The sequence below is a fragment of the Haliotis cracherodii genome, unplaced genomic scaffold, assembly GCF_022045235.1.
Source record: "Haliotis cracherodii isolate W230 unplaced genomic scaffold, xgHalCrac1.p SCAF_17, whole genome shotgun sequence".
Taxonomy (NCBI): Eukaryota; Metazoa; Mollusca; class Gastropoda; order Lepetellida; family Haliotidae; genus Haliotis; species Haliotis cracherodii.
In genome coordinates, this window is record NW_027266272.1 from 17519704 (window position 1) to 17534054 (window position 14351).

At 43.7% G+C, this 14351-nt stretch overlaps 1 protein-coding gene across 1 annotated transcript; it reads right to left on the minus strand.

Moving 5' to 3' along the window:
- Window positions 1-239: 239 nt before the first annotated feature.
- LOC139464475 (E3 ubiquitin-protein ligase TRIM36-like) lies at window positions 240-13697 on the minus strand. The gene is made up of 4 exons (XM_071246001.1): window positions 13623-13697; window positions 5232-5381; window positions 3119-3262; window positions 240-2188 (listed from the first exon to the last, which is right to left on the minus strand). Exons 2-4 carry the CDS (start codon window positions 5377-5379, stop codon window positions 594-596), a joined length of 1887 nt encoding a protein of 628 aa, XP_071102102.1. The 5' UTR covers window positions 5380-5381; window positions 13623-13697; the 3' UTR covers window positions 240-593.
- Window positions 13698-14351: the final 654 nt, after the last annotated feature.

Consider the following 14351-nt stretch of genomic DNA (forward strand, 5'->3'; position numbering starts at 1 on the left):
AAATTGAAAGAATACTCAATCTCTCTCACGAGAATATATTAACTAAACCCCTGTGCATTCAAAATGAGTGATAGTGTTACATACATTTTATTGTTATAATGTGAGAACTTTTCAGGTATCATTTCTTCCTAAAATCGCAGGGGGCACGGATGGCTCAGTCGTCTAAGGCGCCGCGATTCGTCCCTTGGGCACGCCAGAAACCTATGATTGTGAGTTCGAATCCCGGTTCGCCCCGATTATGTTTCTAGGTTTGTCAGCACCATACCCGTGCTCGTGGGTTTCACCGAAGTGGTAAACGTCTGAGACCTGCATCACTTGGGGTCTTTCCTCCCACATTAAGCTGACACGCCGTGATATCACTGGAATACTGTAAAAAGCGGCGTTAAACCCAACTCACTCACTCACTCCTAAAATCGCTCATCACACTCGTATGTTGTCCTGCAGTTTCCCCTCCAAACTATGGCTTTAGCAATATTCCAGCAATATCACGTCGGGGTTCACCAGAAATAGATACCCATTGTGGGAATCGAACCCGGTTCTTCGGCGTGACGAGCGAAAGCTTTTACCACCGTGCTACCTCACCGCCCCAATTACTATGTAAATTTGTACACCTTTACATATGCCTCGTCGGCTGACACATACATAAGGCTGTCATTATCAAAAGTGATACACTTTGGTTGATTCACACCATCATCAACAGTGAGAACATCCCTGACAAACTCCCCCACCTCATTGAGCTGTTTTACGCTCCCTCCACCGACAAAGAAGATGTCACTCCCGTAGCTAACTACTCCTGAACACTGTCCATAGTGTCCAGTCGTAAATCTGAGTTCACCTTCGTTGCTGACACACTTAACGCACCCTGCCTGTAAATCTGACACCAGTATACCGTTGGTCCGTAGTACCTCGATATAAGACGGAGTGGTGAACATCCCAAGACCATAGGAACTCAGAACGGTTCCTGACATATCGATGATATCTACTCCAAATCCAAGCAGTTTACCTGCCACAATGGTAGTAGGGCTCAAGCATGCAATACTGATGTATTGCTTAGAAGTTGTGATGGAATCAATCTTGTTCATTGTTGGGAAGACTTCGAAAATTGCAATTTGGTTTGCAAAAGGAACAGAAACGGCCGCTCTGTCTTCTGTCAATGCTGTAACATTTGAGGGTGACTTTTCAAATTGGTAACTATTCTGAAAAACACCATCGTATTCAAATTTCTTTAAAGCCTTGTTTCTGCTGTCCAGAACGAGGATTGTTTTGGCTGATCCTGACGTCATAACGACAATGTCCTGCAAATGTACATCATCTGAATCCCTTTCTGTTTTGGTATTGATTTCGGTGATAAGAACCGGTTCTGACATTGCATCAATACTTTTCCTCTTACTTGTCATCAACTTCATGTTTCGAAAACACTTTTCCAAAAATGATGAAACTTCCAAGTAATTATCTTCGAATTTCACTGCAGTCACAGGTTCAGTTGTGGGGAGTGTGTGTTCTTCTCTATCGGCCTCTTGCATTGAAACCACCTTATACATGTCATAATGATCCACATCAGAAGGTGACTTTAGAGCTTCTTGGACTTGGAGCAGATTCTGCTGTGCCATCTGTAGTTCACTCTCCACAGTGTTGATGTCAAAGAACAAACCTTCCAGAGCATCTTCAGTCATATCCTTCAGTCGTGCTTTTAACTGACGTTGTTGCTCTTGTACGAGTGCAATAACCTTGTTGCTGTAGTCGTCTATAGCCGTCTCTGCCACGTCACTGCTAACTTTCACAGCTTGAACATGTGACTGCTTGGTAGCTATGACTGACTCGCCTCTCATTATCTCCGACTGTAGGTCCTCCGTGCGTTTCACAAGAACACTGTCCAGTTTTGGTAGAACGGTCCCAAGAGCAACAACTGAATCACATTTCTGGTGTCGTGTCATGCAGCATCTTTGGCATGCAACCATGTCACAGTCTAAACATATTCTGTTCACGTCAACACCAGGGTGTTCTGTGCATATCCTCGACGCACTTCCGGTAGTATCGTCTATACTACTAATTTGACTTATATTATGACTTTTTGAACGTTTCCCGTGCACATACTGACAGTCAAAACATAGCCTCTTCTTACAGTCAGAACACCATACAAGCGTAGGCTTCTTACCAATTCCTTTACAGATATCACAAAATTGGTCATCTGGTGAAAAACGAAAATGGAAAACTGTAATGATAATGATATTTATGATTACACATCAGTGTTAAATTATCCTAACAACACATGACTTTTATGTCACACTCCTTTAAAAAATATCAGTCTGGACCAGACAAACCAGTGATTGATTATTTTGAGAAACGATCCACGCCGTAGGGGCACGATGACATGAAATCAACTAAGTCAGTGAGACTGTCAACCTAGGGGCGGTCGGGTAGCCTAGTGGTTAAAGCGTTCGCTCGTCACGCCAAAGACCCGGGTTCGATTCCCGACATGGGTACAATGTGTGAAGCCCATTTCTGGTGTCCCTCGCCGTGATATTGCCGGAATATTGCTAAAAGCGGCGTAAAACCATACTCTCTCACTCACTGTCCACTAGATTTATGTAGTCGCCTCGTACAAGCATGGTTGCCGAGCACCTGTTGTGCAACCTCCAAGGGACTCTATGCCCGGGATAATTCTTTGAATAATACTGTAAGTGCATTAGCAGATAATGTTACGTAATTCAAGAATCTGTTCTTTTTCTCACATCGGCGTGAACATCGCATGTGCTCATGTTTGTAATGCAAACCGAGGGAACCGTTTTAATGGATGATGACACTTTGCGTTATCTCGATTTCGTTGACAGAGTTAGGTGTAAAGAGGTTTATTTCTAACTAATCAGAATGAAAGCACGGTGTGAACATTTTAAAGACAATCAAAGTTTCCAACTCAAAGTGCTATAAATGTATTCACGAAATCATATTTTCGAAATCATAATAATATAATTTTTCACAAATCAAATAATATTCACTTTTAAAATGCCAAAAGACAGAAAATCTTCTTTCTACATAAAAGGTTTTCAACTTAAGTCATTTTCCTTTCGGGATGACAAATGACACATAAATGATGTTTCGCACCATCCTATGTACATACCATTCTCAGCCCCGACTATAGCTTCTACTAAGTTCTTCACAAAGAACCCCGTCTTGAGTTGCCCCGCCCACTCTTCTTCCGGCTCATGGGGGTTTGGTACCTGGGTCAGGCCACGGCAGTGGGGACAGGGCAGACACTTCTGTCCTGAAATGTGATATTTGCCGGACATAACTGGTCATGTCGCAGGTCACAATTTAAAAACATGGACATAAAACATTATTACTTCATCGAGAACGATGGGTTAGCCTTCTAGCGAAGGTGTTAGCTCGTCACGCCGAAGGCCTTATTTCGATTCCTCACATTGGCATAATGAGAGCTATAATTCTGAACCAATTCTGACCGAAAATGTAAACATAAACGTCTCGTTCAAGCAGGACTAGGGGCGGTCGGGTAGCCAAGTGGTTAAAGCATTCGCCCGTCACGCTGAAGACCCGGGTTCGATTCCCGACATGGGGACAATGTGTGACGCCCATTTCTGGTGTCACCCGCTGTAATATTGCTGGTATATTGCAAAATTGCGGGGTAAATATGGAATGTCAAGGCCAGAGAATAACCAGTCTCGATTATCCCGCCGAAACATATTCCACTGTAAATTCACACTCACTCACACATTATTCCTATATACATATTTGGACATGTTCCAAGGACTGGGCGGTTCGGAGTCAGTATACTGTGTGTGAGTAGGGTTTCCATGTTAAACCGAAGTGGTATCTCAGTGGGCTAGCCAAACTCGCAAAAATTAAGATAAAAGTACTAACTACGAAGTCTAGGCCGATACTGAAAATATGTTTGTTTGCTTGTTGTTTAACGCCGCACTCAGGAATGTTCCAGCTATATGACGACAGTCTGTAAATAATCGAGTCTGGACCAGACAATCCAGTGATTGACATCATGAGCATCGTTTTACGCAATTAGGATACAATGACATGCATCAATCAAGTCAACGAGCCTGCCCACCCGATCCCGTTAGTCGTCCTCTACGACAAGCATAGAGGCCTCTCACGGCAAGCGCGGGTTGCTGAAAACCTATTCTCCACCCGGATTCTCACGGGTCCCAAAATATGTAGTAGAGTGTCCCTTTAAACTCTAAGCTAAAATATGTAGTAGAGTGTCCCTTTAAACTCTAGACCAAAATATGTGGTTGATGCATGTCATCGATCCCAACTGAGTGGATCGATCCTCATGATATTAATCACTGGATTGTCTGCTCCAGACTCGATTATTTACAGACCGACATCATATAGCTGGAATATTGCTGAGTGCGGCGTTAAACAAGAAACCAACCAACCAACAACCAAAGTATGTAGTAAAGTGTCCCATTAATGCACCAGGAAGAGAACCGCGTTTGTGACATGGACAATGTATGTTGCATATCTGCCTGAATACCAAACAAAGGGTATGACGTCATCCACTTCCGGGACGCTACCCCTCGCGTCTAAACGCTTCTTCGCCGGAAAATTCCTTCCGTTTTCTATTTTTAGACAGCTATAAAAGTAAACTCTACCTATTGAATCGAATTTGATATGATGAAACGTCATTCAAACATTGGGTTAGAGGGGATCAGTGAGTGAGTGAGTGAGTGAGTTGGGTTTAACGCCGCTTTTAACATTATTCCAGTTATATCGTGGCGTGTCAGCTTAATGTGGGAGGAAAGCCCCAAGTGATGCAGGTCTCAGACGTTTACCACTTCGGTGAAACCCACGAGCACGGGTATGGTGCTGACAAACCTAAAAACATAATTGGGGCGAACCGGGATTCGAACCCACAATCATAGGGTTCTTGCGTGTCCAAGGGACGCAACTCTGCACAGCGAATCGCGGCGCCTTAGACGACTGGGCCACCCGTGCCCCCTTAGAGGGGATCAAGACGTATGAAAAACATTTCTTCGTGTTAGACAATATTTATGAACAACGCTTGTCTATATTCTGTGAATAGTGAGTAATTTCTTTTAAATATTATATAATTTTTATTATAAAAATATCGACACAGGCCAAAATAGAAAATGAAAACTTATGCTTTTTCCCCACAACGTAAACTATCCATGGAATACACACACGTATTTAGGCAGATATACAACAAATGTAGGTGTGTACAGCATCATCGGTCTACGTACCCATAGCATCTTTCTGGGTTAAAGTGAAGGACGTGACGCACTTGGTGCAGAAGGTGTGGCCGCAATGCAGCGTGACAGGCTCCAAGAACACCTCGGCACATACCATGCAGGTGAGAAACTCCTCCATCAGTTGTTCCTTTGACGCCATATCTGAAATCACAATACCTAAAGGTGATACACAATTTTACACCCATACAGAATTTGTAATAAACTTTAAAAAAGTAGGGATTCATGAAATATGAATGTTAATATTGATTGATTGTTTGTTGTTTAACGCTGCACTCAGCAATATTCCAGCTATATGACGTCGGTCTGTAAATAATCGAGTCTGGACCAGACAATCCAGTGATTGATATCATGAGCATCGACTCAATTGGGACGACACGATAGAACAAAGAGAAGTGGTGACGACAAACATCCTATACAAGAACGTTGATGTCTGTAAAACGTAACATCAAAACACATCCTATAGTAGGCACGTGCACCACGCAGCATCGCCACACAGGTGGTGTTATTCCTAATTTTGACACTTTCAAGGAAGGTCGATCAATCTCTGTGGACAATTATTTCTGTCAATCTTATTGATTCTGCTTATCATACAGTTATGCTTTACTTGATTTAGTTCACCGTTTGTGTATGAACTAGCGCGCACGGCGTCGGCAACGCGCGGAGCGTCTGGAGGCTATTGGCATGCTGGGAACTGCCAATTAGGGCTGGGACGAGTCCAATTTTACTACCCGGGTACCCACACCCCTATTACCCGACCTTACCCGGGTACCCGCTGTTGGTGCCAAGAGAAAGGTACAAAAAGTCCGATTGGGAATAGTTTGACAGTAGCCCTGGCAGAATGTATTTAGATACACGTATAAAACGATGTGGTCATGCATACACTAAAGTTGACTGACGTTTTAGCTTTGTTCAAACATATATAAGTCAGAAGGAACGTGTTCTTTGTCATGAAGAAATGCGAACATTGGAGACTTAAAATTGTCGAGTAATCATGTATTTATACATGTCATCAAACAAAATATCACTTGACTAACCACGGGTCCGGGTAGTCCTGTGGGTACCCGGGTCCTACTAAGTACATGTACCTACCCGACCCGAGTACCCGAGTTACCGGTGCCAGCCCTACTGCCAATACGTTTAATGTTTCACAGTCTGTCTACAGCAGACTATGGAAGGGGCGGTCGGGTAGGCTAGTGATTAAAGCGTTCGCTCGTCACGCCGAAGACCCGAGTTCGAATCCCAACATGGGTACAATGTGTGAAGCCCATTTCTGGTGTCATCCGCCGTGATATTGCTTGAATATTGCTAAAAGCGGCGTAAAACCAAACTCACTCACTCACAGCAGACTATGGAACGGTTACCATCAAATCAAAATGTCGACTCCGTTCAGGTCGTCCCTGGTCAACGACAAGAGCAACGGATCGATCAAGCCGAAACCAAACTCTACGTATTCGAGCGCAAACGGCCAATCAAATTGCTGTAAACTTTCATCAGGCTACTGGAGTACGTGTTGTGCAGCCCCTTACAAATAGTCATATTGTTAACAGACGTCAGTAGTGTACAAGACGTCGAAACTGGGGTAATCGTCGCTGGTCACGTGCCATGTTTTCAGATAAGTCCCGATTTATTTTGCACATCCTTGATAAGAGTGTCCTATCTTCCACAATCAATCGTTCAGTAACGAAGTATCCAAGAGGTATCAATAGAAATAATTGTATCGCAAAATGCCATTTCTAAAATCAGATTGTAATTAGTCCGATTGTTGCGATTCTGGAAACAGTGTGTGTGTGTGTGTGTGTGTGTGTGTGTGTGTGTGTGTGTGTGTGTGTGTGTGTGTGTGTGTGTGTGTGTGTGTGTGTGTGTGTGTGCGTGCGCGCGCGCGCGCGCGCGCGCGTGCGTGCGTGCGTGCGTGAGTGCGTGCGTGCGTGCGTGTGTGTGTGTGGTTAGATAGAGAGGTAGGTCCGTATGTGGGAATATTTGTCAACATTAAAGCTTCTCACTGGCTATATAGCACTGGCCTGTATCTTGTACACCCCGTTAATTACTAATTTTAACAGTAATCACAACTACATACACAACGACGACAACAATCAGATAAACCTCAGCCACTACAACGACAATAGAACCCGTGAACCCATGCCTGCCGTAAAAGGCGACGTCGCTTGTGATAAACATCTAAGACCTGCGAGCTTTCCTCCCACATTAAGCTGACTCGCCGTGATATAATTGGAATACTGTTAAAAGCGGCGCTAAAAACACAACTCACTCATCCATATATTTTATCCTTACTTAGTACTCCAACTTCTAAATGCCTCTCAAAGAAGTTATCACTTACTTCATTCGCAAGCCATCGTGATTTTCTGTGCCCTTGTTAAGTTTCTTCCAGAGCTGATGCTTGACAAAAACACCACAACTTTGAGGGTTTACATGCACAACTAACAAGTTTCATAATTCACTGTTCCTAAAATATCTTAACCAAATACGAAAATATTAACACGAAACATTGACCCCAAAAAACAAGGAAGCGCGATTATAGCAATATTGCATCCGTGTAGAGGTTTACACGCGACATGCATTCCTGTGTGAGTACTGATATGAATATCTTTCCGTGTGTGTGTCTGTGCGTGTGCGTGCGTGCGTGCGTGCGTGCTGGCGTGCGTGCGTGTGTGTGTGTGGTTAGATAGAGAGGTAGGTCCGTATGTGGGAATATTTGTCAACATTTATGCTTCTCACTGGCTATATAGCACTGGCCTGTATCTTGTACACCCCGTTAATTACTAATTTTAACAGTAATCACAACTACATACACAACGACGACAACAATCAGATAAACCTCAGCCACTACAACGACAATAGAACCCGTGAAGATCCGGGGTAGAATAGGTTTACAGCAACCCATGCTTGCCGTAAAAGGCGACGTCGCTTGTCGTAGGAGGCAAATAAAGGGATCGGGTGGTCAGATTGATGCATGTAAATTGCGTGGATTGATGCTCAGGATGTCAGACTCGATTATTTACAGACCGCCGTCATGTAGGTGGGTTCGGCGTTAAACAACAAACAAAAAAACAACGACAATAACAACCTAAACCTTAACCACTACAAATCACAACAACATCTACAACAGCAACGACAATCGCAAAACCTACAACCACAATAACAACAAATCACAACATCTACACCAGCAACGACAGTCGCAAAACAACAACAACAACCATAATCACCTTAACAGAAGCCACAACAACCACAATAACAACAAAACACAACCACAATCAGAACAACATCTTACAAGAACAACCACTCTCACATTCACAACCGCCGCAACAACACTCACGAACAGAACAGCCACAATCACAAGAGAGTAGGTATGTGTATGAAGTAGACTCAAACATCACTTACTTCATAAGTAAGGATAAGATATATGGATTAACAACTTCTTTATTATAATCAGGATAATCGTTTCGGTGTAGGTTCTAACACCGTTATCAAGCAAGTCAATCATGATCACTTGCTTGATAACGGTGTCAGAACCTAAACACCAAAAATATATATACAGAGAGAGAGAGAGAGAGAGAGAGAGAGAGAGAGAGAGAGAGAATAATATTTATTATAGTGTCACATGTTATATACACTTCATACTAAAACACGTACACGAACAGTAAAATATAACATCCGACCAGGTATGGCCTACGAGACACTTAAACATAAAAGCCAATAATAACGTCATGATCTGGGTAAGGTAAAAAAAGACATATACTAACACAATGTTTAAAATTAAGGTTGGGTTATGAACACGCACGCTCGCACGCACACGCACACACACACGCCAAATTACTTATAAAGTCACGCACACTATCATACACAAACACGTAGGTACCCACACACCCACCCCACACCATACCACGCACAAGTACATGCACACACAAACACACGCACACACACACACCATTCGTACATTATAACACACACACACACACACACACACACACACACACACACACACACACACACACACACACACACACACACACACACACACACGCACCCCCCACCCCACCCCCACACCCCCACACCCCCACACACACACCATTCGTACATTATAACACACACACACACGCACGCACTCACGCACGCACTCACGCACCCCCCCCCCCCCACCCCCCACCCCCCCCCACCCCCGCACGCACACACGTATACATACACCATACGTAGATTATACGCCCCCCCCCCCCCCCCCCCACACACACACACACAACACAGAGGTGTATTTATCCTCACCGATACTCAACATAAACATTACAAGTATAACATTGATCACAAGAAGAAATACTACTATTCGCAAGCATAATGACATACATGCAGAAAAGCCCACACAGAATCAAATGAGTGATAAGCGTCTTTGGAACATTTGATCAATTAGCTTACAAAGAGTATAACACCCGTATTCACATCTGAGTAATGTGTATAAATTCCTCGGTTGAAGATAAGTTTTTAAAATCTGGCATACATTCACACATAGCACTCATTACATCATAACGTAAATCATCATACATGTTACAATCAATTAAGAAGTGGACCTCAGTCTCTACTGAGTTAAAACAAAAAGGGCAAGTTCTATCCTGAAGGGGGACAGGGGGACGACTGTACCTCATTTTTTCAATGTTAATGAGGAGGCTGCCACTGTGTAAAAGTGCCAAATATTTTCTGGTGTTTCTATGGATATAATTTGATAAGACATAGGGCTCAGGCGCTAGATCCTTCTTATGCAATCTATAGGTCCTCAGCTTATTACCATTAGGGTTATTAGCATCATTCCACAGCTCTGAAAACCAAGCAGTTTCATCCACTTGAAATAATTTTTGCTTAATGAGAGTGAACTGACCATGTGTCATCGAATGGACATCGATCAAGTCGACGACGTTTAAGCTTCTAGCTAGCTTGTAAACCTCCTTTTCCCATGAGCGCCCTCTTTTACTTGACCAAGCATGAATGACACGGCGCAATCTTGTAATTTCCATACTGTTAAGGCGGAAGAATAAACGAAATACTTCTATGCGTTGCTTAGTGACACATGATTTCCAACCCACGTCTCCGCTGGCGGCGACATTTGACGCATTACGTCTAAGGCCGAGAAAAAAATTTTATGCTTTGTTTTGCAGAGTGTTTAACTTTTTACGTTCATACAACCCCCAAATGGAAGCACCATATTGCATAACAGGCGGAAGCAAGGATTCATACAATTTAGTGTAAATTGCATAAGTAAAACCACCAGCATCAAAATATTTTGTATTTTGGCTTGCCGATTTAGCCAGTTCATTAATTGTGAACTTAAAGTCCATGTGTTCGTTGAGCCACAAACCAAGATATTTATAATTGTTACTATACTTGGTTTTATAAACATATATCTTGGGGCAAGGTTGGCCCAGTCGTCTAAGGCGCCGCAGTTCGCTGTCAGAGTTACGTCCCTTGGGCACGCCAGAAACCTATGATTGTGAGTTCGAATCCCGGTTCGCCCCGTTTATGTTTCTAGGTTTGTCAGTACCATACCCGTGCTCGTGGGTTTCACCGAAGTGGTAAACATCTAAGACCTGCGGGCTTTCCTCCCACATTAAGCTGACACGCCGTGATATAACTGGAATACTGTTAAAAGCGGCGTTAAACACAACTCACTCACTCATCCATATATTTTATCCTTACTTAGTACTCCAACTTCTAAATGCCTCTCAAAGAAGTTCTCACTTACTTCATTTGCAAGCCATCGTGATTTTCTGTGCCCTTGTTAAGTTTCTCCCAGAGCTGATGCTTGACAAAAACACCTCAACTTTGAGGGTTTACATGCACAACTAACAATTTCATAATTCACTGTTCCTAAGATATCTTAACCAAATACAAAAATATTAACACGAACCATTGACAAAAAATAACCAGGAAGGGCTATTATAGCAGTATTGCATCCGTGTAGAGGTTTTCCCGCGACATGCATTTCTGTGTGAGTACTGATATGAATGTCTTTCCGTCAAAGCATAGCTTCCTTGTTACATCATACAGGTAAAATAGCATTGATTAAAGATTGATTTATATTTGTCAGGTGACAATTACATTATGGATTGATGTGGGATTAAACAGAAATGTTATAAAATCTCTGGAAGAGATTGTTCTTTTTACTACAGTGAGTGAGTGAGTTGGGTTTAACGCCGCTTTTACAGTGTTGGCTTAATGAGTGAGGAAAGCCCGAAGTGATGCAGGTCTCAGACGTTTACCACTTCGGTGAAACCCACGAGCACGGGTATGGTGCTGGAAAACATCGAAACATAATCGGGGCGAACCGGGATTCGATCCCACAATCATAGGTTTCTGGCGTGCTCAAGGGACGCAACTCTGCAAAGCAAATCGCGGCGCCTTTGACGACTGGGTCACCCGTGCCCCCGACAGAATAGAAAGTCTGACAGCTGGACGCTGGACCCCGTGCTCGTGGGTTTCACCGAAGTGGTAAACGTCTGAGACCTGCATCACTTGGGGCTTTCCTCCCACATTAAGCTGACACGCCGCGATATAACTTGAATACTGTTAAAAGCGGCGTTGAACCCAACTCACTCACTCACTCACTCCTATTCTGTTTCGTCATCGAGCTGCTCGCCTTGCTTGGTACAAGTCATAGACATTGGAATCGACAGCAATGATCGCACTTGTTCTTTACTGATGAATCTCGCTTCAGCCTCCAGTTCAAGGATTGTTGCAATCGAGTCTTTAGACAAGTCTTCAATAATCAACCGTACGAGAAAGGGACCGACTTGTAGTTGAGTCGGTTATGGTATTGGGTGGCTTCAGCTTTCATCACTGAACCCCTCTTGTCAATGGAAATCTAACAGGATAACGACAGAGACGCGAATTTCCTCTGCCACTTGTATTTCCTCCTTTGAATGTTATTGGACCTAGTGCTACGCTCCAGGATGTCAATGCCAGACCCCATGGCCTCCGAGCTCGTGTTTTTACAGATTTCAACAACCAAAATAGGATTGTAAGGATGCAGTGGACAGCTTACTCCCCGGGTCTGGCACCAATAGAGCATCCTTGGGACGTCCTTGGTCGAAGGGTTCATGCTCCTCCTTCTTTCTTTTTGGACCTATTGCTACGCTCCAGGATGTCAATGCCAGACCCCATGGCCACCGAGCTCGTGTTTTTACAGATTTCAACAACCAAAATGGGATTGTAAGGGTGCACCAATAGAGCATCCTTGGGACGTCCTTGGTCGAAGGGTTCATGCTCCTCCTGTAAATCATCAACTGCTAATTCACTTTCACCGAGCACAGTGGCAAGCAGTCCCTCATGCAACTCAAAGGACACTTGTCAGGCCGAGGAGGCGACGCTGTACAAATACATTTTCAACGTAGAGGAGGCCCTACGCATTATTGATCATTATATTTGCCGATTTTATAGATGCTATCCCACTCACACACCGTATACTAAATCTGAGCCGACCAGTCCTTGTTTTAGATCCTTAATGCAGAGCGCCAGGCTGGGTAACAACAAGTACCATCATTTAACGTCTTTCGGTACGACGCGGCCGGGGATCGAACCCCGGACCTTCCACTCTCAAAGCGGCCTGGCAAAAATCGAGTTTGACATCCGGTGACACGGTAGCGCGTTTACTGCTGACGGATATAAAATACTGCTGACTAATATACGATGCATAACAACACAAATCCTGTCTTGTATTACTATTCACTGTGACAAGTCATATTATATCACTGCAAGCGAAGACTTCACATTCAGATTAAGGTCCTGTGTATCCAAGTGCAACCAGGTCGACAAGACTGATAGAGCAGGCACACGCCCCCTTTAGAAAACAGCTAATTGAATATATTACAAGGTAAGGCGTTCACTGAAGTTGACTGAAGCTATATCTTTACTCAAACATATACAAGTCAAAGGAATGCGGCATCGTCAGAAAGAAAAGTAGCTACTTGTAGTGGAACCACTGAGTCATAGTGAGTTGTTGTCATTCAAAAATATATCACGTGAATAGATTAGCCCGGTGGGTAACCGGGTCCTACTCAGGACCCACCCGACCCGAGTACCCGAGTTACCCATTCCTTCCCTACCAGGCATTCCATTCACATTGAAGTGGCTTGTAAAGTCTATAGCCTTGAATATACCCTCAAACACGCGACAGCGTGTATAAAAGGACAATGCATAACAACAGCCACATCAATAGTGCATCACATGCTCGTATGAAGTCAAAGGGGACATGTACAGTTAATGTGGGTGAAAATCAAACACACTACATTGACGTAACTTCTTTATGCATAAAGGCGTTATAACCTGTCAATCGACCAGTATAGTTTTACGAAGTATGGCATTAAGTGCTTAGGTGACATTTCTTACCGTCTAGTGTGCCAAGTCCTATGTTGAATGCGACCCCCTCTCTGGTACATAGTATCTCAGCTAGGCAGGAGCGATCACGTGTGTACTCTCAAAGGTAGACAACTCGTTCAGCTCCCGGAAGGCTTTAAAACCTGAATGCGAGGGACTGGTCATATCTTACAATTTTATGCACTATTTCATGCCTCCTTCCCCTCCCCCACCACACACACACACACGCAGACACACACACACGCACGCACGCGCACGCACGCACACACGCGCGCACACACGCGCACACGCGCAGGCACACGCAGGCACAGGCAGGCACATGCAGACACACACACTCCCAGTTATATATGACCATTCCCTAAGAAAGGTTCGAATGTACAAAAGTTTTATTTGAAAAAATAGAACCGTGTCATTTTTTTAAGCCCCCATCCCCCAACTCCATATAACTTTGGCGACCCCCTCTTTCGCTGTCATTATTTCACACACACGCACACACACACACACACACACACACACACACACACACACACACACACACACACACACACACACACACACACACACACACACACCTTAAAGCCCACCTACAATAAATAAATAGTGGCTAGGCTTCCTGTTTATATTTACATGCAGTAAAATATAAATTTGACGCTACTGGAAACCAATTCCCATCAACTTAACTCTGATCGTTGTTCAACAAGTCTCATCAACTTAACTCTGATCGTTGTTCAACAAGTCTCA